Source organism: Natator depressus, chromosome 6, assembly GCF_965152275.1.
Source record: "Natator depressus isolate rNatDep1 chromosome 6, rNatDep2.hap1, whole genome shotgun sequence".
Taxonomy (NCBI): Eukaryota; Metazoa; Chordata; order Testudines; family Cheloniidae; genus Natator; species Natator depressus.
Window position 1 is genome coordinate 73,946,325 of NC_134239.1, and position 26,763 is coordinate 73,973,087.

The 26,763-nt window shown below is 41.4% G+C and overlaps 2 protein-coding genes and 1 pseudogene across 8 annotated transcripts in view; 1 reads left to right on the plus strand and 2 right to left on the minus strand.

The window, feature by feature from the left end:
* Positions 1–430: 430 nt before the first annotated feature.
* Positions 431–26,763, minus strand: part of CHRM5 (cholinergic receptor muscarinic 5) — an 80,903-nt gene continuing 54,570 nt past the window's right edge. For all 7 annotated transcript variants that reach the window (XM_074955735.1, XM_074955736.1, XM_074955733.1 and 4 more), the window contains one exon: positions 431–4,801. In XM_074955735.1, coding sequence (XP_074811836.1) covers positions 3,149–4,729 — 1,581 coding nt within the window. In that variant the 5' untranslated portion in view covers positions 4,730–4,801 and the 3' untranslated portion in view covers positions 431–3,148. The remainder of the gene's footprint in view (positions 4,802–26,763) is intronic.
* The window catches only part of AVEN (apoptosis and caspase activation inhibitor), a 172,160-nt gene continuing 156,673 nt past the window's right edge, over positions 11,277–26,763 (plus strand). The window contains exon 1 of the mRNA XM_074955740.1: positions 11,277–11,665. Within this exon, the coding sequence (XP_074811841.1) occupies positions 11,423–11,665 (243 nt within the window). The 5' untranslated portion in view covers positions 11,277–11,422. The remainder of the gene's footprint in view (positions 11,666–26,763) is intronic.
* On the minus strand, positions 16,738–16,914 carry LOC141990254 (U2 spliceosomal RNA; annotated as a pseudogene).

Consider the following 26,763-nt stretch of genomic DNA (forward strand, 5'->3'; position numbering starts at 1 on the left):
TTATTTTGAGTAAGGATTAGATCCTCAAAAATATTCTTGTGCAGTTGGACTGGGGAACTCTTACTTAGAGATATAGAAGTTTAACCAAAAAAGACCTCTTCACAAGGTCCCTAGTTCATAACCAATTATCAAAGTTAATGGTTGTATAAAGCAGTAGTTATCAAACTTTTGTATTGGTGACCCCTTTTGCACAGCAAGCCTCTGAGTGCGACCCCCCTTATAAATTAAAAACATTTTTTTTTATAGTTAGCACTATTATAAATGCTGGAGGTGAAGTGGGGTTTGGGGTGGAGGCCAACAGCTCGCAATGTCCCATGTAATAACCTCGTGACCCCCTGAGGGGTCAAGGTCCCCAGTTTGAGAACCCCTGGTGTAAAGAATCATTAAAAGAACAGGAATCCAGATAATGTAAGCTTTTTAGTCTACATTAAGTTTAAAAGGGAGCTTTACAGAACTTGAAAACAAGGTATAATTAATAACTAAATTATGTTTTGTTGAGGTTCATGTTACCATACTACATAACAGGAAAGCATAAACATCCTATATTTCTTTTATATAATTCCAGGTATTTACAACGTACCTTGCAGTTTGGTAGTGTAATGTCTCAGATGCTAGCAGCATAGTTTGAGCACATATTTCACAATTACATTGAACTGACATAGTTGCATCCATCACTGTATAATCTATCTTATACATCTATTCAGCACAGAGTCCATAAACATTTACAAAACACTCTTGTTTAACAGAAACCCAAAAGGGACAACAAAAATATCCCATTTAACTTCAGAAGTAGAAGCCAATGCTTTACTTTAGCAACAACATTGCAGCTAGCAAGAACTCGTACAGCCTTATACATTTTGCCTTTACTATAGCTTTTGTCACAGATGTGCACATTAATATTGTGTTGAATCAAACACACTATTTATGTGTTTGATCCAATGCAAAATAAGATCAACCCACTATAATAGCCACTCACTATACACAGAAAAAGTTCTGGTTGGTGACAGAGGTAAATCAAAAAAAGGGTCTTCATAAAAACCCATACTTCCCTTTAATAATCATATGCTAAAGTACCAGAAATTACTTGGACAATACAATATACTTCAAAATCAATCATGTTGAATTCAAAATACATTTTTTCACATATTGCTAGCCTTTCATTGACATATATTTTCCCTCTGAAAATTAGGAATATTAAAAAAATTACTTACACAGTGGTCATTTACATGAATTAATTGGATAGTTATAGAAAAAACATGCCTTTCATGATAACTACCATTAACTAAATTATAGGCCAGCTCCACTAAAAACAAACTTCACTGAAAACAATGACAAATTCAGGGTAACTAGCACAAAATCTGCTGCATTATCTCTGCACTGTGCAAGTATTTCATGTCACACTGTATTATCATGTTAAGTATATCGTGACATGCAATACGGAGATGGGCCCAAATCAAAACTCTAGATCCAAATACCCCTGAAGTTTGATAAAGGCTAGATAGATCTGGATTTGAACCCTGTGACCTGGGCTCATCTCTAGTGCAGTATTTGTAATTCCTTACAGGACCTTTATTTTGTCATCTTTTTATAAACACTTAATTATTCTCAGTCTTTTCTTATACCCTCTGATTTCTGTTGCCATTTCCTTTGTTTCCTCCTGGGTTTTTTGACACTTGATTTTATTACACTGCAGTGAGCCAGATCATTACCCCACTTCAGCAGCTTTGTGCTGCAAGTGGCCGTAATGACAGTGAATCCATCTATATGAGATCTCCTGTCAAACAGAATCCTCCATGCAGCCCCAAACCACAATGCCACCTTGAACACCCCACCCCTCCTTTCAGGAGAGGCATTACTGGGGGATCCTTAGGCCCCAGCAAACCTCATTTCCTGGAACAGCCCCTTGTGTCCTGCACTAACTTGCACCTGGGCTCAGGGCCTGCACATGCTGGCCCCAGAATCCAGGAGCCACAAAGATGGTTAACAGCCACCTTTCCCCTCGCCCAGCCGTTCGACCGGCCCAGAAGATCTGGCCAAAGAGAACATATAATTCCAAACAAATTAATTAGGCAATATTTGTAAAGTTCTTTGAAGATCAAAAGTGCTGCATAAGTGCTAAATAATATTAAGATTAATATAGAAACTATCAGAAGTGAGTCACAAAAAATCTTGTTTTCATCTTCCAGCAATACCAATTTTCTCAGTATTTTTAATAACTTCATGATATATTGATGACTGCATGACATCAGTTTATATTTTTCCTGTGTTCTGTATATCATTAAACTAAAGGTAGATTTTCTGAGGGGGCGTAGTGGAGTTAAAGAAGAGATTCTAATTTGCACCATCACTTTGCACTGGTATAGTGACTTTAAAATAACCCCTCCAGGTATATGAAGAAATAAAAATTCAGAAATTTCTGCTAACTACTTGTTTCCAGGTGATACTAACTGGTATAATAGCCTTGGTATGGGCATTGGGTTCTTAATATTACACCAATGTAACATTATGCATTACATGACCTATGAGTCCTCCCTCCACCCAGAAAAGTTATCCTACAATAGAACATTTTCTTAGCTTTATACTTGCCCTCAACAGATTTGCCCATTTGGGATCCAAAAGATCCCCCAATGCTTTATTTTGGGCACTACTGTTTTCACTTTTAAATGGTCCTTGTGCCATTTCATCAGGCTATGGAATAGTGTCACAAAGGAAGTAGTGCAAGGTCCAGGGATGTATAAAACTAGAATAGACAAAACACTAGAAAATACACAGGAAAACAGCCTTGCAACTGCAGAGAGATGGACTGGATGACCTAACAGGTCTATCCATTGCTAATTTCCAGGGGTTTGTGATTCACTCTACTCGTTCTCTGGCTGAAAGGGAACACCACAGGCCCCTAAGATGTTGACAGTAATGCAGCTCCATTGCGTGACTGCAGACACCCATAGACACTCATAGCAGCTGCTGCTTTCCTCTGGAACCCATGCACAAGACTGTCATTATGCAAAATTTGGCCTTTCTGTGCGGGAATCTTTGTCCCCAGACATGTAAAGCAACAACTTTGAAAAGAAAGAACTGCAGCCAATTTACGATGCATGGACAATGTCACTACATACTTTTTATGTTTGCCTCTCATTGTATATTTCAATTATAGCAGTTTGGTATTACCCTGCCAGTACAACTTCTCTTCCACTTTTTTCTTTTTCCATTGACAGAAGAGTAGCATCTTGAAAGTTTTTCTGAAAGTTTTGTTACAGAGAGCATAACAAATAGGGTTAACAGTGCTATTCACATAGCACAGCCAATATCCAAGGTGCCACAGTGTTAGAGGAATGCAGTCTGAGCAAAATGTGGAGACTAATACCATTATATTGTAGGGAGTCCAAGTGATGATAAAAGCTAGAAGAATGGCACTTAAAGTCTGGGCTGCTTTGCGCTCCTTTATAAGGACCATTCTTTTCCTTTTAGTGATTTGGTTACTTAAATTTGGATCCATGCTTTTGATGGAAGGGTCCTTTGATAAAGCAGCAGAACAAGGAGTTATTTTTACTTTTCGGCAACCATTGTTGGTTTCCTGGGTGCCATCAGCCTTAACCACCAAGTGGAATTTATAGGCCACACATTTTGGACTTTTTTGCACTTGGCTTTTGGCTGGAGATAGAAAGTATTTCTGAGTCTCAAAATCATTTTCCATAGGGTGGTCTTTGATAAAAACTTCCTTATTCTCCTCCTCATTAAACTCTTCTTTCTTATCTTTGGCTGGACTCCTGTAAGTTACTTGAAAAACTGAATCAGTGGCAGGTTTGTCCTCTTCTTCTGAGGATGCGTAGCTGCTGCAGGTGGTTAGCTGGTCTGCCTTAGACCAATCATTACAAGTATTTGGTGTTTGAGGTACTTTTGCAGTGGCTGAAGTGCTTCGACTGGATGAAGACCATGAAGCCTGACACCTCTCCCTTTTGGCTAAATTTTGTTGCTTGCAACTAAAACAGGACTTCAGAAGAGCTTTCTGGGGTTTTATCATCTCAGGCTCTGCCGCAGACTCAGAGCCTTGAAGTTCAGCAAGGTCCTTGGTACGTTTCTCAGTCTCTTTATAAATGCGGCAATATAAAATAGTCATCACTGACACTGGGATGTAGAAAGCAGCAATTGCAGTGCCGAAGGTGATAATGGGTTCATACAAAAATTGTATGTGGCATTCTTCAGATGGGACAGTTCGTTCTCCCACAAAATACTGCCAGCATAAGATTGGTGGTGCCCACAGAATAAAGGAAATTAACCAAGCTAGACCAATCATAATGCCGGCCCTTTTGGGTGTGCGCTTAGCCCTGTAGGTTAGAGGTCTTGTGATGGAAAAGTATCGATCAAAACTGATAACTAGCAAATTCATTACTGAGGCATTGCTAGCTACATAGTCCAATGCTAGCCACAGATCACATGCCAGACTTCCAAGAGACCAATGGCCTATTAGTATATAAGATGTGTAAAGATTCATAGAAAATATTCCAATGATGAGGTCTGCACAAGCAAGGCTGAGCAAGTAATAATTGTTAACAGTTTTGAGTTGACTGTTGACTTTGAAGGATATCATTACAAGAATGTTTCCCACTATGGTTATTAGGCTTACAATCGCGGTGACAGTGGCAATTGTAATGACTTCCCAAAGGCTATGCCCTTCTAACTGTTTATGGTTAACAGAAGTACTGTTTACAAAGGTTGAATTTACTTCCATTCTTGTTCTTAGGGTATTATCATCAGGATATTAAGAATGTTTTCTGTACTTGATAATATTTTTTGAAGACACCTGTAAAGAATAAAGGGGAGAGAGAGAGTGCAGCTCATTAAACAGCACAGGACTTTCAACAGACTTATTTAGCACAAAATATTGACATTTTAAGTCATTGTATATATAGAATGTTGGAAGCAGTAAAAATGTTATTTTAATGTTTTAAATAACACAGATTGCTCCAAATGACTGTTTTTGCTGCAAAATGAAACATTATAATCAGATTATTTTCATGCTTTCTTTGCACTGTGATTGCTGTTTCCACCATTCTACTCATAAATTAAAGGTGCATTTTAGGGAACTTTGCTGCATTCTGTAGATCCTGAAACAATGCTAAGTGCAGCCAAAATAACTACTGTTTCATAAAGTATTCAGTCTTGTCACCCCTTATCTCTTAAATATTTTAGTAGGATACAGGACATGTTCTTCGATGCACAGACATTTAAAGTTTCACAAAACAATGAGACAGGGATTCATAGTGTTCCTTTTTGAATGTAGTGCACTGTGCATCATAATTGCCAACATTTCAAAAACAAATTAGGAAGATTCTGTGAAGAAGCCAATGTTTGGGGAACCATCAGGAGAACCGAGGGTAAGAGTGGGTAGGTGAGTTGAGTGTGTCTGGAGGAGGCAGGAGGGAAAGATGCAGTTGGAGGAGCTTGGGGAGACACAAGAGCAGTATTGGTGTTAAAGAGGATTGGGGGGTGCCTGGGGTTAGATTAAAGAGCTAGATAAAAGAGAGGTTGTGGAGTTGAGGGATTTGGTGAGAGAGAGAGAGAGAGAGAGAGAGAGAGAGCAGTCACTAGATTTTGGTAGAGGTGGGAAGAGGGTTAGACTACACATAGAAAGGAGATAGCTAGGTTGGAGGCGAGTCAGGAATAGAGGGCAACTGGTTCTGGTCTGGGTAGGGGAAGACTGAAAGAGGAGTTGCTCTGTAGTAGCAACTTCTCTGCTCGAAGTAAACAATTAGTGGTTCAAGATACTTCACTCCCTGCCTCCTCCTTCCCTCTACTTAAAAGACTAGCAACTCAAGCCAAATATGGGAGGAATAGTACAGAGTACTATGGGCTGGAACAGTGGCTGCAGCCTTGCACCATGGCACTGGCTTGTGGGTTCCCAGCCACTTTGCACTCCATCTGCGTATAATTCAAATACTCAGACTTTATACAGGTGGATTTAATCATAACAAATACATAACTTGAACTAGTAGGTTTGGAGCACACTATGAAAATACACAGCAAACTATTACACATCGCAATGTGTTTTATATTCAACAGCATAATTCTCAGCTGAAATACACATTTTCAAAGCAGGGCACAGGTGCTGCCTACACAGATTCCATGAAATAATAGTCTGTTGTAATGTTGAAATGCACCTAATATTTGCATTACTTTGAGCAATTTAGCACCAGTATTTCCTATCTATATCCTGGGGTGGTGTTAAAGTGTATTTTGGAGAGGGGGCAAATATATATTGTTGTGACCACTATCTTTTTAAAATCTATTGTATACTTTTGAAATAAAACCCCTTCAGTAATATTCATTCATGAAATAATGCTAATTGTAGTTAATGGTGTTATTCCAGGGATGAATTTGGTTGCTTGTATTTAGGACGCTAGTAAAATTGTTTCAGAGTAGCAGCCGTGTTAGTCTGTATCCGCAAAAAGAACAGGAGTACTTGTGGCACCTTAGAGACTAACAAATTTATTAGAGCATAAGCTTTCGTGGGCTACAGCCCACTTCATTGGATTGTTTTGAAGTTCCGGTTTTGAACTACAAGGAACCTTCTCACCTTGCCCAGTCTACACAATGGCCATTCATAATTGTAGTGCCTGTGCTCAAGAAGCACTGGGGCTGCTCCTTTTGTGCATCCCTGAGGGCACATAATGCTGCAAAGTGGGGTGGGGTAGAGGGAGAAGGTGTGTCCATAGCCCCAACCTCACTCCGTAAAATGTTAAGTCTGGCATTGTCAGTGTAGTGCCGCTGTACACTGGCCCTCTCAAAGAGGTCTCCCCAAATTGTGCAGTTCCATGCTGCTGTTTACTTGCACCAGTGGATAAGTGCCATAACTTGGAGCTGTCAAAAATCTCTGCTCTTTGATGGATCATTCAAGCACTTATGAAGATATTTTATTTGTCCTATTAGATGAAATATGACCATATAATTTCCAGAATAAGACAAACAGTAGTTAAGCTTTTGGGGTATATACACACAGGATAATATTACTAATTATTTATTACTGATTGAGGATCTACAGTATGCTTAGCACAGTACAAAATATAGAAGACAACTCCTCTGAAAAGTTAATGTTTTAAAAGACAGCAAAAACAGTTCAGACAGAAATACCAGATAGAAGTAATTCTCAAAGCAAGCATGTTGGTAATATGCTTATATCTATCTATCTACTGGGGGGAAGGGATGGTGAAAGGGAGTCTATAGGCTGGAGGAGAGTCAGAATAGAGGACCACTGATTCTGGTCTGGGTAGGAGAAGGCTGAAGGAGATGTTCTGTAGCAGCCACCTCCTCTCCTCCAGGAACAAAATTAGTGGCTCAAGCCATTTTGCCCCTCTGACTCCTCCTCGCCTCCAGGTAAACAAGCATCAGAATTACGTGGTTTGTTCATTGTTCCTGGAGGATTCCATTGGTGACTCAGACTCTTTTGGTACATAATCTATTTAGTATCATGTACAATTTATAGCACTCTCCTTCCTGCAGAAGACTCATCAAACTAAGCAAATAATAAAGAGCAAGGTCAGGTGTTAAACAAAGTTTCCCCAATAAGATTACGCTTCATAAAAGAAGTGTGTTTTAAGGAATAATTATGAAGTTTAACAGAAGGCAGCACAAACATTAGAGTGGGAAAAAGATACATTTGGGGCATATGGCAGGTGGCTTGGGGCGAGTTAGATATCAGGGACCTGTTTCTCAGTTTTGGTGGAAGAAACATTTGGGGGCCTACCTGGTCCCTGCAGTAAGATACAGCAGCTTCAGTCCTGCTTTAACTTAAGCCCCATTTACACAAAGACATTGCATCTATTTAACAAAACTGGTGTCTAGATTTATTTAGTTAGGTCAGTGCAATCTTTACAAGGTGGGATATCTGATATATGTAGGAGTTTAGTGTGGTTGTTTTGTCTAATCATAGAATCATAGAATATCAGGGTTGCAAGGGACCTCAGGAGGTCATCTAGTCCGACCCCTTCTCAAAGCAGGACCTAATCCCCAACTTGTCCTCCCAGTTATGGAGCTTGTTCCTGGAGTAAAAGAATTATAGGGCCCACTTGCTTGTGAACATCTGTGTGCTTCTGTAGCTGGAAGCAGACGTACTCTCTCCTAAACAGTGTGTTGGTTTCGGCTGGGCACACATCTGGGTGGTCCCAACCTTGTGCAGCCTATTCCGGGCACACTTATCCAAGAATGTCAGTCAGATCTAGGGTGCATGAACTCCAACTCTTCTCCATCCAAGCACCCATTGCTTGTCTAGATCTTAGGCACAGGCTAGACAGACAATTTCAGATTCCCATCCTCTACCTATTTGGTGCTGTCTACAGGAGCTCCTTCTTTCAAACCATTGATTGGCAAGTGGGCTACAATCCCATTAAAGTAATATATTAGTATGCTGATGCATGATTTATGCTCATCACTATGAATATACAATTAAAAGTGACTGGGTGAAAAAAAGTATGCCCAGGATTTTCAAAAGTGACTAAATAATTCATAGAATCCTGGAATATCAGGGTTGGAAGGGACCTCAGGAGGTCATCTAGTCCAACCCCCTGCTCAAAGCAGGACCAATCCCCAACTAAATCATCCCAGCCAGAGCTTTGTCAAGCCTGACCTTAAAAACCTCTAAGGAAGAAGAATCCACCACCACCCTCCTAGGTAACCCATTCCAGTGCTTCACCACCCACCTAGTGAAAAAGTTTTTCCTAATATCCAACCTAAACCTCCCCCACTGCAACTTGAAACCATTATGCCTTGTTCTGTAATGTGGCATGATGTTGTATTGTGAAGGCATCAGTGTAGTTGTGGTGATTTTTGTGGTGTGTGATTGTGTTTCATGAGGAGCGTGGTGCTGTTAACTATTGTGGATCTTGTTGTTTTGTGCAAAGGATCATTGTACTTGTGCTGTGCGGATAGACTGGAGTGGTTGTGCTCTGAGATGTGGCTAGGTATTGTGGGTATGACATTCTGGGCAGAGATGCTGGTACAATTTTTATAGTAGGGGTGCTAAAAGTGGAAACCATGTATTTGGTTGTTACTACTACTTCAAGCCAGGGGGTGCTGCCACACCCCCAGTTCCAGCACCCCTGATTCTGGGATGCAAACCAGACCACTGAGGGGGTGTGTCACCCTTGCCTTGTAAGTTGGGGTGCCTCAAAAGGCTTTGCTGCTGTTACTCCCAACCTGGGCTTCTCACAAACATTCAAACAGCATGCAGGTCACACCCTGAGTGTCTGTGTATAGACAAGGCCCTGGTCCAGCAACTCTGACCCCAGCAGCATGTCAGCAAACAGCAGCCACACTTTGGCAGCCTTGGTTACTACTTGCAGGGTGACCCCCAACACACTCTCAGTCCTGGATTTCTCCCTAAAACGTGTGTACTGCACTGTCTAGCCATCTCCTGGACAGTTCAAATATATTAGGTCTGTTGCCCCTTTAAGGGGATCAACATACAACAATCTGCTACCTTAAATGAAGTTAACCAAACAATTCACAATACCAGATTATTTTAATTAAAGAATAAAAGAACTTTAGTTAATTACAAAGAGACAGTTTTTGAGTACAAGTAATGAGGCATTAAGGTTAGAAACATCACAAGAAAAATAAAAATGAAACACTTTCTAAACTTAACAGACTAGATTTGATTCAAAGTGAAATCCCTTAGCACGTTTCCAGTAACACTCCTGACCAAACTCTCAGGCCAGGATCAACTCCCAAAATCCAACAGTTGTCTTTTGTCTTTTTAGGTGAAAAGAGAGAGATGGACAGGGAGAGATACAATGGGCTGTTTTACCCCTCACTTTTATAGTTTAGTCACCCTTTGAAATGCATTTTCCAGAAAATGACCCCTAGATAAAGTTCTTCCCAGCTGAGAGCAAGGAGGCATGGAGTCTGATGGGGTAGAGGTTTCATGCTAAGATGCAGATCTGTTTGTTCCTCCCACTCTTCCCTGCCAAAGAATGGCTACTTGATATGTGACAGCCCATCAGTTTTGATGTCACCTGGCTAGAGGCATCAACTTTTGAAGTCTTTAAACCATGATTTGGGGACTTCAATAGCTCAGACATAGGTGAGACGTTTATCGCAGGAATGGGTGGGTAAGATTCTGTGGCCTGCATTGTGCAGGTCAGACTAGATGATCATAATGGTCTCTTCTGACCTTAATATCTATGATTCTATGAACTTGTCCTTTGTCTTTGAAAAACAGATTTATCCACTCCACAGACTTGTCCAGTAAACACACTTCAGTCACGATTTCAGCTTATGTTCATAACTTTACATATAATGTTGCTACATACACTTCACCATGATATTACTGACCAGCAAGTTATTAGTTTTCAAATGATACCTTACAAGGCATATTTTGTACATTACAATAGTGTGTAGGGTGTGAATACAGAGGTCCATTTGGTCACAGTGAGTTTAGTGTACTTGTGGCAGCTCACTATGGTTGTTTGTGGTGTGTGAGCATTAATATGGTTGTGATATGTGTGTCATGGTTGTGTTGTGTTGTGTGGAAATCAATGCTAATGGGGTCTCAATATGTTAGGTCAGGATATTGTGTGTAGTGAAGGTGCTCACTAGGCTGTTGTAGGTGCATAGGGGGCTCATTGTGTTTACGTTGTGTGGGGAGGGTCAATGTTACGGGGTGTCTGTGTGCAAGAATGGGCCAATGGTGGGGTTTGGTGTGTTGTGTAGCCATTGTGGAGTGTATGTGAGAGAGAAGGGCTGTGTGTGCAGGGAACTTGGTGAGTTGTGGTTGTGTTGTTGCATGGTTTAGTTGTTATGGGATTTGGTATACTTAGTTGTAAGGGTCTCAGTGTTATGCTGTGTTAGTGGTCACTGTGGTTGTGTTGTGTGGGGCCCCTGTGATTATACTGTGTAGAGGTCACCGTGGTTGTGAGGGGCTTGGTATGGATGTGTTGTGCAGGAATCACTGTGGTAGTGAGGGGCTCCGGGTGGTTATTCTGGGCAAGGGGTGTCACTGGTTGCGAGGGGCTCGGGGTGGTTGTGTGGGGCTCGGGGTGGTTGTGTGGTGTTGGACTTGGGTGATTCTGTTGTGTGCGGTGTTGGGCTCGTGGTGGTTATTTTGGGGCGGGGTGTCCCTGGTTGCGAGGGGCTCGGGGTGGTTGTGTTGTGTAGGGGTCACTGTGGTTGTGTGAGGGGCTCGGGGTGGTTGTGAGGGACTCAGGGTGGCTTGTTGTGCTATGCGGTGGTTGGCAGGGGTCGCTGTGGTTGGGAAAGATTTGAGGGGCCGAGGCGTTGTGCCGTCCCGGTGGGAGCGGACCCGGCGCCCCCTCTTTCGGGCCTGCCCGGTGGTTGTTTCCGGAGGCGGGGACCGGCGCGGTGCGGCGCGGCGCGGGCCAGGCCGGTTCTCGGTTGCACGCGCGGCAGGAAGGAGAGGCGCTGCCGGGCCATGCAGGCGGAGCGCGGCGGAGGCGGCGGCGGCCGGCCCAGGCGGGGAGGCTACAGGCAGGGCAGGAGGAGGCCCGGCGGCGGGGATAGAGCAGCAGAAGGCGGCGGGGACGGACACAGCCGAGGAGGCGGGGGCCGCGGAAGAGGCGGCGCTCATGGGCACGGAGGAGGCGGGGGCCGAGGCAGGCGAGACCCTCGGAGCCGGGGGGCAGCGTCTCCCCCCCCTGCTCGCTACCACAGACGGGTAAGAGGGAGCAGAGACCGCGGCACGCGCCCGCCCCGGGAAGGGGCTGCTGCAGCCACCACAGCAGGCACAGGCCCCGCTCGGCCCCTGGTTGCTGCTCGCTTCCCGGCACGCGCCCTCCTCGCTGACTAGAGGTGCAGGCTGGGCTGAGAGGAGCGCCCTGCAGGAGGGGAGCCGTAACCCCCCCGCAGCAGTGCTGGGTCTGAAAATTACCCGGGAGGTGGTCGCGAGCCGAGCCCGGGGCTGGACTCCCCCGAGCCTGTTTTGTGAGACTCCGGGGAGGGGAACACGCTGTGCAGCGCTTGAAATGCAGATTTGGATTTCGTGGCGTGAATCCATCTCTAGTGTGACACTGAAAAGTGCCGCTTGCCAGAACGCGTTTGTTTGGCAGAGTGGGAGGAGCGAGGCGCCAACTACTGGCACCAGTGACTAGCTGCAGAAGCTGAGAGGCCACTGTGCCCACCCCGGCATATCACACGTCACCCACCCCTTTCACGTAAATTCTGCTTGTGACGTTGTGCTGTGTTTTTTGGGGTCAGTGGTTCAGTATTTCTGATTCCTATACTGTGGTTCTTTTTCATGCCGTCTGGTTAATCTCCCAGTTAAATTGTGAGTGAGCCCCTGACTACAGTAGTGGTCTGGCACCATGGGGAGCCAGGTGTAGATAGAGCAGCTGCTTCTGCCACGTTTCTGATCACACTCTGAGCCCTTAGATGATGTGATGATTTAGAATGTTGGTGTCAGCTGGTGTATCAGCTATGTTCTGGCTCCCACCATTGCTTATGCTGGTATGTGGCCTTAACCCCAGTCCTGCAGTGTAATGCACAAATGGATCCTGGTGCAGAATCAGGGCCTTAAAGTATAAAATGAAACTGTTGGTTGGTGCCATTACATAAAATGTATTCACTAGTAATGTCATTTGTATACAATATAAACTTCTATGGTGTTACATACATAAAAATGACTGGACTCTCTCTTTTGAATATTAAGTTTTGTTTTCAATCCTGGGGCATACAAATGCAGGTGGAATAAAAGCACTCTGCAGCACCTGCAATAATTGAGAAAACCAATAGCTTTGGCTTACTTTGTGCTGGATCCTGCAAGAGTACAGGCAACAGGAAATAGGACGTAAAGTCCTAAAGAGTTTTGACATCTACTGCAGAGAATATAACAAAGATAACTGCCCCATGATAGGCCTTGTCTACAGGAGAAAGTGCTTGCAAAATTTATTTAATTCAGTTAATTTAATTCAGTTGAAACTATTTGTGTGTGTGTGGTGGGGGGGAGGCAGGCAGGCAGGCAGGCAGGCATGTGCGCCCATGCATGTGTGTGGCCTTTAAATAACAGTTTCAACCTTTGTATAATTTATTTTTTTATCTGGATATTTTTGTATATATTCCAGTATTGTTGATTATTTACAGACAGTTTTTCTAACTTTAAAGGGAAACAGTCAACCTAAAATCACATTTCTGTATGAATTTTTTAACCTGATATTTTTGGAAGTAGCCCCCAAAGGTTTACTATAACTAAGAGAACAAAGTGTTTTTTAGTTCTCTATTTTCTCAGTTTGTTTACTTTGTGCATTTGACAATACTTTCACTATTTTATTGATAGTTGTACTTTGTATCAAGTGCACATGTAACACACCTTATTTTTGCTCACAAAAGTACTCCCAATGGTGTATGTGTGTGCCAACTGTAGGTTGGATTAGACTTACTTCCAGCAAGACTAACCACTATCAGTATCCTCTATGTTATTCTGTTACGTCAGTGCCAGTGGGACTGAGATGGATCACGTGACAGCACCAACAGTGCTCCCAGAGCTATCCTATAATTTCCCTGCCTATGTGCTTGGAGCTGTTGGATAGGTACCCCGAAGGTGTGGCAGCTCCCATTTGGGTACTTTGAAGACCTCAAACCATGCCATCCCCGTTCCTTCAACCAGCTCCTGTAGCTCCCTGGGACCTGTGGGGAGGGAAGACCTTGGCCTGCTGGCTCTTAGTTTGCTAGAATCCACAGAAGTACTAGGAATATCTGCCTCCTCCAATCCCTTCTGCTCCTACAAGGTCACTCTAGATGCTCCTTGGGGCCCATGGAGGAGCCCTGGGGAGAGAAGACTGTACTCTCCATCCCAACCAACCTTGTCCTGGTCAGGCATTTTGGGAGAGCTTTCCTGTTTGGATTAGAACCATTTTAATGTGGTAGATCTTGAAGCTGAACTAGATGTTTCTTAAAAATAATTTCAGACTTGTATTCTTACACAAAGTTTAAAAATACATTGCAAAGTCGGAATATAAATCCCTTGCTTAGAAAACTATTGAGGGTAAACTATTTGATATTTGCAAAAAGAAAAGGAGTACTTGTGGCACCTTAGAGACTAACAAATTTATTTGAGCATAAGCTTTCGTGAGCTACAGCTTCATCCGATGAAGTGAGCTGTAGCTCACGAAAGCTTATGCTCAAATAAATTTGTTAGTCTCTAAGGTGCCACAAGTACTCCTTTTCTTTTTGCAAATACAGACTAACACGGCTGTTACTCTGAAACCTATTCGATATTTGAATCCCTTCTCGCTGTTGGCATTTCAGTCTCTAATATGGAAGTCTCTGTTGTATTATGCTTGCAATTATGGTAAACCTAGGTGAGATCTATTAAGATTATGTCGAATTAAAGTCGTCAGATTTTTGGTCTGCTCAGCCTACTTCCATGCAGATGAGAGATGAAATGCAATAAAATTACAGGCAAACAGAGACCAGCAATTCAGTAAACCTATAATAAAGTACACTTTTATGAACAAAATTGTTTCATATGTTGAGAAACATGTACTGATGTCACACCATTAGTATGTTCATCTTAAGTTTCCTGAGTGTCCCTGTGTAGACATGGCTTTAGGGTTCTTTTTTGCACAAAGGCACTCTTTGTGCACAATGAGTGTCTACAGGGAGAACTTTTGTGGAATAGCTGATTCTGGGCTATTTCCCCATGTAAGCATGTCCTTAAGCTGTAAAGCAAATCTCTAACACTGTTTTGTAATAATGTTTTCCTGTCTGCAATGCAAACAAAAACCATGTTAAAACACTGATGCCCCATACTGTGTCAGTCATTGATTAGGCATGGTTAGTCTCAGGGCTTCTCTACATTCAGGAAATTTAAGACAAATTAACATATGGTGTGAAATTAATGCACATAAAGCACATTAAACCTCTTTATGGATGCTCTAATTCAGAAGTAAAGTGGCCTAAGGGCTTGTTTACATTTGAAAGTTAGGCCTTGTCTATACTGCCACTTTACAGCACTGCCACTTTCTTGCTCAGGGATGTGAAAAAACACCCCCCTGAGCGCTGCAAGTTTCAGCGCTGTAAAGTGGCAGTATAGACAGTGCACCAGTGCTGGTAGCCACACTCCCAGCGCTGGTAGCTACTCCCCTTGTGGGGGTGGTTCTTTCCCAGCGCTGGAGCTGTGACTACACAGCCATGTTAAAGCGCTGCCACATACCCTTATTCTGGAATAAGTATCTACACATGGAATTATTCAGGATTAGGGTGTGGGTTTTTTGTTTTTTGTTTTTTTTAAGACAAATCCGTAGTTTGGTGTGGTTTAATCCTCCAGGATTAATATACAGCAAACTAAAGCCGCTTTACGTCTGAATGAGAGCATCCATGCAGGGTTTTAATGCACTTTATGTGTCATAAGATGAATTAACGAGTTGTAAAGTTAACTTTCCTGAATGGACCTGTGTAGAGAAACCCTTATTATGTCTGTCACAGAGCCTATACCGCATAGCCAAATTTATATAGCCCCCTATTGTAGACACAACCTACGTCAACAGAAGGAGTTTTTCTGTGAGTGTGGGAACACCACCTCCACAAACAATGCTACCTATGTCAACAGAAGTGGTCTTCTGTCAGCATAGCAGTGTCTATTCTGTGGTTTTTGTTGGCATAGCTATGTCAGTGAGTGGGGTGGTTTTTTCACACCCCTGACAAACACAGCTATGCCAACATAACTTTTAAATGTAGATCAAGTCTCAGTGTAGGTTGACCCACAACAGATGTTTTATCTTAGTTACTAGTAAATCTCTGTACCCAAAGCAAGTGAGGCTTTGTCTAGACTTAAAGTTTAAGTTGACATAGCTACATTGGTCAGGGGTGTGAAAAATCCACAAGCCTGACCCATGTAGCTGTGCCAACTTAACCCCAAGTGTAGATGCAGTTAAATTGGTGGAAGAATGCTTCCATCACTCTAGCTACTGTTGTTGGGGGAGGTGGTATTCCTACATTGATGGAAAAACCTCTTCCATTGGTGTATGCTGCATCCATACTAGAGAGTTATGCCAACATAGCTAGACTGACATAGCCATGCTGTTAAAGTCTCCTATGTGTAGACCTGGAGTTAGAATGGAAACATTTTAATTTTGAGATCTGGAGTTCAGGATTCTGCTTTTCACTTGGAAGCTTTGATGGTATCAGAGGCATCAGAGAAGCGTGTTTTTTGTCCAGGCTTGCAAGAGAAACTTGCAATTTGAACTCTAGGATAGTAAAGGAGAAAATAACGTTAAAATATTAGTTTTAAAATACAAATTTATTTTATTAATTTTATGTCTACATATATTTTGTGTTACTGATTTACATCTCAAACACTTTAGTGTTTTTAAGTGTTTTGGTCTGTTTTTCTTTTTCTTTTCTTTTTTTTTAAATCTGATTTATGTATTACCAATGCACCTCTATGAAGTATCTGGACACTTTATTAAGGAATTGACATAATTGCTGTGTCATTCTTTCAGAAAATAAGCGTAGAATCACTCAGGTTAGAACACCATGAGGAACAGTGTGACTAATGTCTGATATTCTTCCTTGGGAAGGGGGAAAAAAAGGGGACTGACAACCAAATGGTGTTATCTTTGACCAGGATGCACTTTGTTTTAATTGGCGCGAAGACTGAATGTTCCCAGTCCTCCACCACAACATGATATATGGGAGAGACAGGCTCTGGGGCAGTTGGTTTGCCAAATGTCATATTTCATTGCAGGTGTGGGTCATATTGGATAATTCTATGTTTTTTTTGTTTTTGTTTTTGTTTTGCGCACCGTTCCTGGAGGTACTGAAATACCAGGTTGATACGTGGAGTGGATGGAGCAAGCTCCTATTCCATCTCCCTGTTCCAAAAATCCATTTAATATATAGTCCTCAGATAGAGGACGTATGTTGCTTGCTCTATTAAACCATCTAATTTATGTTAAAAATAAATGGAACACATTTTCAGTTACTTTTTTCTTTCTGTTTGTAAATTAGAAATTATAGTACATCAAGTACTAATTTTTCAATCAACCAGCAGAATGTTTGTCTCCATCTTTATCCTGTATAACTCCTTTATCTTAATATTCTAGACAGTTTTGTATTTTATTCCATGTTCTACCATGAATTTTTTTACTTTTATGTTTAAGTCATAGTCTGTATACACAGAAAAAAGTATATCATTTATTCAGAGTTTTAGAAAGGATTTAAAGTTTCCTTATGATAATTATCTTGACTGGATGCTCCTCAGGCAGCATCAAAAAGCTTTAGGGCTTGCCTTCTAATTCTATATTTTTTGTCATTACATTTGTGACAGAATGTAATGTGCTCTCTAACTGCCATATCTTTTTCTCACTGCTGAGTGACATATCAGACATGTTATGTGAAGCCTGCTGCTTCAGTGTAGCTGGAAGTTCCTGGTCTGTTCTGACTTTCCTTTTCTCACAGCTAGGGAAAGGTCAGAGTGCATTTTTTATGTTCTGAGTGGTGGAAACTGAATGGATAGCTCTGTTGCTTGCTTTCTTACTCCCTTTCCTGTGGTTAGCCTCTTGATGGCATCAAATTCACTTCAGTCTCAAACTGGAACTTTGTTCGTATTTTATTTAAAGATATAACGCTGGTCTAAATTAATATCTAATGTTATCAGCCTAAGTTAAATTCTGTCTAGTCAGTAAAACTTGACTTGAACCTTTTGTAGCTTGATCAATACTTTTGCTTCACTAACCTTGCAGTCATCGTAAATAGGAGGTGGAGGGTGGCATATGGGATATTTTACTCTTAGAGTCTTTGTAATAGCCAAAAGGACTGCTCACAAATAGGACTGCAGAATTGGACCCATATTAAGCGATGCTTCTATTCAGCAAAAACTCTTAACAGGAATATAAAATATACATACATGAAGTCAGTGGAAGTTGTGCCTGAGTAAGAAATATTGACTAGTTCCCTTCAATATTAATTAAAGAATTTAAAAATCATAAAATCCATTTTTATATTAATTTCTGTCTGCAGCATTGCAACTAATCAGATGACTACTCTGTCACAGTTACAGGGCTAACTGCACCTTTGTCCCTGTGCTAGGCGTCTTTGAGTGCACTCCATCAGGTGTCAGGCCTTGTGCCTTTACATTGGGCCATTGACTACAGATGAGCTTAGTAAGCGATTCTACTAGCTTTGGCACCTATGGTTCTTTCCTTTGGGAGCCTATAACCAGCAAAGTTTTTGTTTAATGTTAACAGTTGGAACAAAGCATTTAGAGATAAAGGATTTTAAAACAGCAGTCTACACACATCTATCTTACCTATAGACTTAACTTCAGGGGATGCTAATCTAGGCAGGTGTAAGTTCTTATCTCTGTCAGTCTGAATGGCTCCCCCAAAACAGCCTCCCTCCAGAAAGAGAATCTCTCTTTATCCAGCCAGAGATGTCTTGTCCTTGTCTGTTCCTGTTTTTTTTTTTTTCTCCTGCTTGTCCACACCAATTTGGTAGGCTGCATGGGAAGTTGAGCCAGTCTCCTCAGAGTGAATGGCTCTGCCATTGTCCTGTACCAGCCCTCAAGCATTTATCATGGATGGCTTATCTTAAACCATTGTTTTTCCATTCTGCTTATTTTCCGAACAACGCTTAACCCAATCTAGTCATACAGTGAACATCCCAGTAACCATGTTAACATACAATATTAATAAATTATTACAGAACTGCTGTAAGTCCATCACATAGTGTCTTTTTCTAATCCAAGTAGGAAAAGTTATTTCCCCCCCCTTTTTTCATCTTTGGTTCTGTCTTTGCACTTTTACTATCTTGCTTCTGCTGTTCTGAACAGTTTTGTCTCTCTGTTTCTCCCAGGGTGTGTCTGCTAGTTTCTTTAATTTTATAAGCAAGTACGCTTAGAGGTCATCCTGAAATTCTGTGAACTTTTAAAAGTGTCTTCATTTAAGTTGCATGTATTTTTAACTCTAAAAGCGGGAAAATTATTTTAAAGGATTTTAGATAAACCATTAACACTCTTCAGTTTATATTATAAAGGGGGGCATTATTTGGAAAAAACTGTATATTGATAATGGTTTTAAGTATTTAAGAGAACTTCATTCCAAGACTTCTTACAAGAACTTAACAGCACATTTCATTAGAAAAAATAAGTATAAGTTGAGAACAGAGAATTTGCCATTAGACCATTTTTCTGTACTACTCAGCTTAAAATACAGCATTCTGACTGCCAAGGAAACAGCATTAGTCAGGAACAGCAGGTGGGGTAGGTAGTCTAACCTTTCTGTTTTATGCTGATCATATCCAGTATTTATGTGCCTGACTGCCTTAGTTATTCAGAAATAGGTGGTAGTTGACCATTTAAAATAAATAGTGTACAGGTAAGTGCTTCAAAACATAAAAACAATGTGGGAATATATTTATTTCTCATCTCATTTTGTGGTGTTTTCCATAATGTGCAAGAAACCAAAATTTGAATGTTCATCTTCAGTTGGATTCTTAGGGACTGTAGCTGCAATCCTTACCACAGGAAAAACTTAGTAGGAATATTACCTGTACAAGGACCAGGGAAATCTTGCTTGCCTTATTCACATGTAGTCATCCCCAGTAAAGTCCATGGAACTATTCATGTAAGCCAAATGGGATTTTGTGAGTAGTCAAACAGAAAACTGACTTTGTAAAATGGTTGGCAAAAGTTATACGTTCTGGTGGTTCAGAAATCTTTATCCCAGAATATTCTAATTGGGCTAAAAATCAGTCTTATTTTTCAGCATGAGAATTTTAAGTGGGTTCATAGTTCTGTGTAAATGGACTGCTAATGTGAGACTGCTTCCGTTTCCTATTTCCTCACAAGAGTGAGTGAGTGATGGGAACAGTATTATTGCTTTTCAGCCCTACATAATATGATCATATTGTTCTTTAGTAGTCCTCAAAAGGTTTTAATTGAATTTAAAAGAAAAACTTTGTGGCAAGCGATTCATTGTTGATTTAGGACCCCATGACAAATGCTGGAATGAATATTTCTGACTGTTTGTTTTTAAAACAGCAAAGTAATTCATGCCTGCATAAATCTGTCTTATGGAATGAGGGGCTCCCAGTTTTTCCCATCCACTTTTATGTACGGTATTCCTTTGCATTTGTATGTGCGTCTGTCATCTTATTTATTGCTTTAAAAATGCCACCTGGTATAAGTATGAGGCTTCAGTGTTTCTGTTGGTAGACCTCAATAACAGAATCTTGCCAGTGAAATCGGTAAATTCAGTGGAGTGTGTGAAACCTTGCCTCAAGGTTACTGCAATTCTGCTTCTATTCCTGCCTTTCCCCAGAGGATAGCTATAGAAAGATTCTCTTTAACCCTGGGGTGGCCAGACTTTTTTGATTTGTAGGATTGCACAGGGATGAGAGATTGAGATTCTGGGTCACAACTGTCCCTGGGCTACGTCTCTTATGTTGCCAACATTGCTTTAAGCTTATTCTTATTGCCTGAACATTGTAGCTTTGCCCTTATTTTCTTTTGGGGGTGTACCACTCAGTTACTGCTGCTTTGTGTTCTTCAACTTATTCCTGTGCCTATTAATTCATAGCAACAATGGGAACTCATCAAAGTAACTGAAAATGAAGTTTCAGAGTAGCAGCGGAGACAGGCCAGTCCTTGCTTACAGATAGCCCCGCAACCTGAAGCAAATACTCACCAGCAACCACACACCACGCAACAGAACCACTAACCCAGGAACCTATCCTTGCAACAAAGCCAGTTGCTAACTGTGTCCACATATCTATTCAGGGGACACCATCATAGGGCCTAATCACATCAGCCACGCTATCAGAGGCTCGTTCACCTGCACATCTGTCAATGTGATATGTGCCAGCAATGCCCCTCTGCCATGTACATTGGCCAAACTGGACAGTCTCTATGTAAAAGAATAAATGGACACAAATCAGACGTCAAGAATTATAACATTCATAAACACTTCAATCTCTTTGGTCACTCGATTACAGACCTAAAAGTGGCAATTCTTCAACAAAAAAACTTCAAAAACAGACTCCAACGAGAGACTGCTGAATTGGAATTAATTTGCAAACTGGATACAATTAACTTAGGCTTGAATAAAGACTGGGAGTGGATGGGTCATTACACAAAGTAAAACTATTTCCCCATGTTTATTCCCACCCCTCCACCCCCAATTGTTCCTCAGAAGTTCTTGTCAATTGCTGGAAATGACCCACCTTGATTATCACTACAAAAGGTCCCCCCTCCCCCGCTCTCCTGCTGGTAATAGCTCACCCTACCTGATCACTCTTGTTACAGTGTGTATGGTAACACCCATTGTTTCATGTTCTCTATGTATATAAATCTCGCCACTGTATTTTCCACTGAATGCATCCGATGAAGTGAGCTGTAGCTCATGAAAGCTTATGCTCAAATAAATTTGTTCATCTCTAAGGTGCCACAAGTCCTCCTTTTCTTTTTTGAAAATGAAGTGATATTATACGCCCTTTCTCTTTCTCCTTCATAGCAATCTTTAGCAAGAGTGCAAAAAATAAATGGTCCCTAAGAGATGGATTAAAAATGAATACATACAAGTACAATTGTTAGAACTGTGGTCCATAAAGAAAGTTACAGCTTGGGGCTCTGATCCTCAAATGGATCTATGTGGGCAGCATCTAACACGTGAGCGATGCCCTGTAGACTTCTTCGAATGGTTACAAGAGGGTGTTCATACAGAGTCAGTTTCAGGATCAGGGCCTAATTGTGCAACAACTTTGATAATATAGGATTGTGAGACCTTCTGTGGACAGATAGCAATGCAAAATGGTGTTTTGTCAAGGTATTTCTAGTACAGTGTTTCCCAAACTTGGGATGCCACTTGTTCAGGGAGAGCCCCTGGCAGCCGGTAAGTCCCTTGGCCCGCGCCGCTTCCCACAGCCCCCATTGGCCTGCAGTGGCGAACCACGGCCAGTGGGAGTCGCGATCGGCCGAACCTGCGGACGCGGCAGATAAACAAACTGGCCTGGCCCACCAGGGGCTTTCCCTGAACAAGCGGCGTCCCAAGTTTGGGAAACACATTAGAGATGAATGTACTAGAACAGTATCACAGCACCAATAAGCTTACATAAAGAATGTATTCTCCACCTTCAGGAAAGTGGCACTGAGTCATTCTTTAGGGGGAAAAAGTTCTGTAATGAAGTCGATCTTGCAAAGAGTGCAGTTTTGAACACGCTGCTGAAATGAACGGGGAACCAGATGGAATTGTGGTCTTAAAAAGCATATGTGAAGTAGCCACTCCTGAAAGATAAATGTATGGGTTTTTTTTTAGATTTTTTTTAACTAAATCAGGTTACCAAACTTCTTTTTAAAAGCAGAGGTACTTTTTGTTAGAGCACATAGAAAGGCATTTGAATACATCCTCTGAACTTTTTTGTCCTTGAATAGCTGAAAAACCACTGAACTAAAATGCTGGTTTGCTGATTCCTGATATGCCATATCTAGTTTAAGAATAGTGGGATAGCTGTTTTACAAACGCTGGAGATATTATGATGTATAGTGGAATTGTTCACACTACCTTAACAATAGTATTGCAAATACTCCTCTCGAATACATTGAGCCAGATATAGTAATGTGTATTTTACAAATGCCAGAGATAGATGGGAACCATCCAGAGTGTCCTCTAGAGCTTTAAACAGATTTGGGAACTGGCCTAGCTTGCCAGTAACTTATTTTTCAGTCATTTCAGGCCATGTTTTCTGTAGCTGCAGTGATTCTTCTTGGGGGAAAAGTTAAAAGTATAATAGAACCTCAGAGTGACAAACACCTCAGGAATGGAGGTTGTTCATAACTCTGAAATGTTCATAACTCTGAACAAAAATATATGGTTCTTTCAAAAGTTTACAGCTGAACGTTGATTTAATAGAGCTTTGAAACTTTACTATGCAGAAGAAAAAATGCTGCTTTTCACTTAATTTTTAAATGAAATAAATACAGAAATAGTTTTCTTGCTTTATCAATTTTTTTTTTAAACTTTACATTTAACACAGTACTGTATTGTATTTGCCTTTTTTTTTTTTTTTTTTTTGTCTCTGCTGCTGGCTGATTGCGTACTTCCAGGTCCAAATAAGGTGTGTGGCTGATCAGTCAGTTTGTAATTCTGGTGTTCGTAACTCTGAGGTTCCATTGCTCTAGAACCTATTCACTGTAGTGTACCCCATCTTCAGTTCGTATTCACATTACTAGTCCCATTTAAGTTCACCTGCTACAAGCAATTTTAAAATAGGGGAGGGGGGAAAATAATCTCTCCCCCTTGAAGTCAGTGGGATGTCTCGCATGAGTAAAAACTCCAGGGTCAGGCTGAGTGTGTGTGAATGTTGAAGACCACTAATGTTTTGGTAGAGCAAAAGATTTCAGGAAGATGAACTTTTTGTTTTCTTTCAACAATCAAGTTGGGACTTGCTTCATAGTATCTCTTTCTCTATCTTTATATAGAGCATCACTTAGAACTTACTTATTTTATAGAAGATACCTTTTCTCCACTTTAGCACATGCTGGCTCTTGTAAGCCTAAAGTGATCAGTCCTGATGTCCAAAATCCATGAGGCAGTTTCCTGGACTTCATACAGCTTTCAGAAATTCCCATACTGTACAACAAAGATTAAAAGCTTTCTGCCTGGTATCTGTCGTTTCAGCTGCCCTTTCTTCTAATTAAACTTCTTTTTTTGCTTTGGTAAATCTCTCTAAAGGTCACAAATGGAGCAAGCTAGTAGAGAGGATTACTCTTTGTTGCAGGGAGATCTCTCTCTCTCTCTCTCTCTCTCTCTCTCTCTCTCTCTCTCTCTCTATATACACCTTCATGAAAGACCTCTCTCAAGGCATTTTTTACCTTCTGTAAAACTCGTTTGCTTTTTCTTATTTCCCTCATCTTGATAAAGTCTGTAATGAGAGGAGAGATTGTGCTGGAAGAGAGAGATGTGGTGTTATGGGGGTTAGGTGGCCCATAAAAAAGGAAGTAAATTATCCCTGTTAATGAGAGGCAGTACTTAAAGGTCACTGAGGGAGCCTCATCCGTGGATGTCTGAAACTGTACTAATGCCAATAAGAAACGAATGTCAAATAAATACGAACACCCTAACCACCAATAATGCATTAATGCTCTTCCAAAAATATTTTCTTATCCACTTTTCAGTTTTATAATTGTGACATTAAATCCCTGTAGATTTAGTTCTCAGCAGTACTGTTTGTTATTGTTTTATCTGCATGTTAGTGCTACTATGAAAATGCAAATGAAAGGCAGTGCAAGGCACAGAGAAACAGATGTTAGGGGGCTTATTCCTTCACCCACTTACTTCCCTGGTCCATCTCACATGAACAGAGAGCAACAATACCCGAAGTCCAAAGGTGCAAACAATTCAGTGTTTACTGGGGTGAACTTCCAGCAAGCATGATTCCAATTTCCTTCCTTAATGTCCCCCTTCCCAGCTCTGACACCACAGAGCCTTACACCTGTGTCCCTGTTCCCATTCCTGCCCTTAGCCAAACATGATTCCAATTTCCTCACCCCCATTCCCTGTTCCCATTTCCCCCTTTAGCAAAACATGATTCCAATTTCCCCTCCCCCATTTCCCCCCCCCCACTTCCTGACTGATTGCAGACTATATAGTAAAACTTGAGTTCCGCTTAGCTATACCTTAACCAATCATTTTCCTGAAATTTTACTAACCAATCCTAACATATTGTAACATGATTATGTAACCAATTATATCCCACCACCTTATATTTAGAGGTGCATGTGTCTTATTAACTCTGCTTTCTCCTAGAGCTCCAGGAAGAAATCCCAGCCAGGGTTTCACCCTGTCTGTGATTTGGGGGGGGCGTGTCATAAATATAAAGGGAAGGGTAAACACCTTTAAAATCCCTCCTGGCCAGAGGAAAAACCCTTTCACCTGTAAAGGGTTAAGAAGCTAGGATAACCTCGTTGGCACCTGACCAAACTGAATGCATCCGATGAAGTGAGCTGTAGCTCACGAAAGCTTATGCTCAGATGAATTTGTTAGTCTCTAAGGTGCCACAAGTCCTCCTGTTCTTTTAGCTTAAAGATAGAGAAAAGTCAGGATGTTTTGTCTACAGACCTAATAGACTTAGGCCAAGACTGAAAAGAACAAAGCACAAATGCAAGAGGAGGTGCAAACGCCCACATTCACTTGTCTGAGGTGTCTGATAAAAACTGCAGTTGAATGACTTTTACAAATGGTTAGTTTCTAATGAATAATTAATGATTAATTGGAAGGGAAATGAGCTTATCTACACAATGTGAAACCCTGAAAGGAGGACATATAATGGAGGGTGGTTTAATGTCAGTGAGACAGCAGACTAGATTGATGGTTTCTCCAGAAGTGATTGTTTGATTTCTCGTCCTATTGTGTTGTTTGTCGGTAAATGCAAACAACATAATTTATGATGCTGAAAAATTTTATCAAACAAGATGCACGATTTCTGGTTTCTAGATCTCAAAATATACAGTAGGACGATTGTTATGTCTGCCAACCTACATTAGAAACAACATGTGCTGTGGCTTATAGAATCTCTGGCACTTTGATATTGCTTGTAAAAAGAAAAGCATTGGTGGTGGTGGGTGGGAACAGGGAGGCTGTTCCAGGCATGGGAACAGCATGATACAAGGACATGCAGCTGAGTGGGAGTAGGAGATGGAGAGCGGTACGGCAAAAGGACTTGGTAGCGCATGGAGGGAGGGTTGAGTAGGAAAAAATGAGAGCAGAGAGATAGGTGGGGTAAGATTGTATTGGAATTTGTAGGAGAGTACAAAACACTTGATTTTAAGTAGTACAAGGATTCTTAGAGTGTTAGTGGAGTGCTCAGAGCAGGAAGGTTATGTTTGCAGTACACTTTGGACAGGTTGAAGATAGGAGATAAAGTTGCAGAATGGGAGTTTAGAGAGCTAAGAGGGAGAGGGACTGAGGACCGAACTCTGAGAGAGACAGTATATAAGGGGAGTAGGCAACCTGACTACAGATGTCACTGCCAAGCACATTCTCTTATGGCTGCATATCAGAATCTTTGAATATGCCACTGCAGCAGCAGGACACACTATCCTATACTGGGAACCCATGGGAGAAGAGCAAGCTCAGCTACTCTTGGAACAACTGTGGAGTGGGTTGGGAGACGACAGTGTTTGGGCTTCCCCTCACCACCCAACCAATCCCTAAACTGAGCATGTCACCCCAACAGCCAATCCCTTTCTCCTCTGGGGCCACTGTATGATGTAGGAGCCTCTGACCTCTCTGGACTGGAATGAGAACCCCCAGAGCAAGGACAAATACAAATAATAAATAATAATGTGGCCCTTGATCCAAGCTGTTAGCCAATATTCGGGGCCTTGTCAGGTTATTTCCAGTAGGAGAAACTGAAGATATGATTTGGGTATTACTTCAGAACAAGCCTGTTTATTTACAAAGAATGTATGTAAAGTCCTGTTTTCCTGAGCCCAGAAGAAACAGACAATATGAGGCATTTGCCTTGTTCAGAAATCAAAGTCTGTCATTTCAGCAAGTGCTGTGCCCAAAAGAAGCTCTGTCTTTTAGCTTCCTCAGAGGACCACATGGCACTGCTGCTTTCCTTGTCTCCTGGCTTTCTTCTTACTTTCTGGTTCTCTGTTTCACTCATACCCCCCTCCAGCTGAAACCAATAAGTGCCCCAGTGTTTGCATCAATCTCCATGAACCCCTTTGTGCCACATGGCTTAGCTTCTGCTCGTACCTTGCAATGTTGGCCTGTTCTTCTATTGTTCTAGTTATTACTAAATAAAAGGGCATTTAAT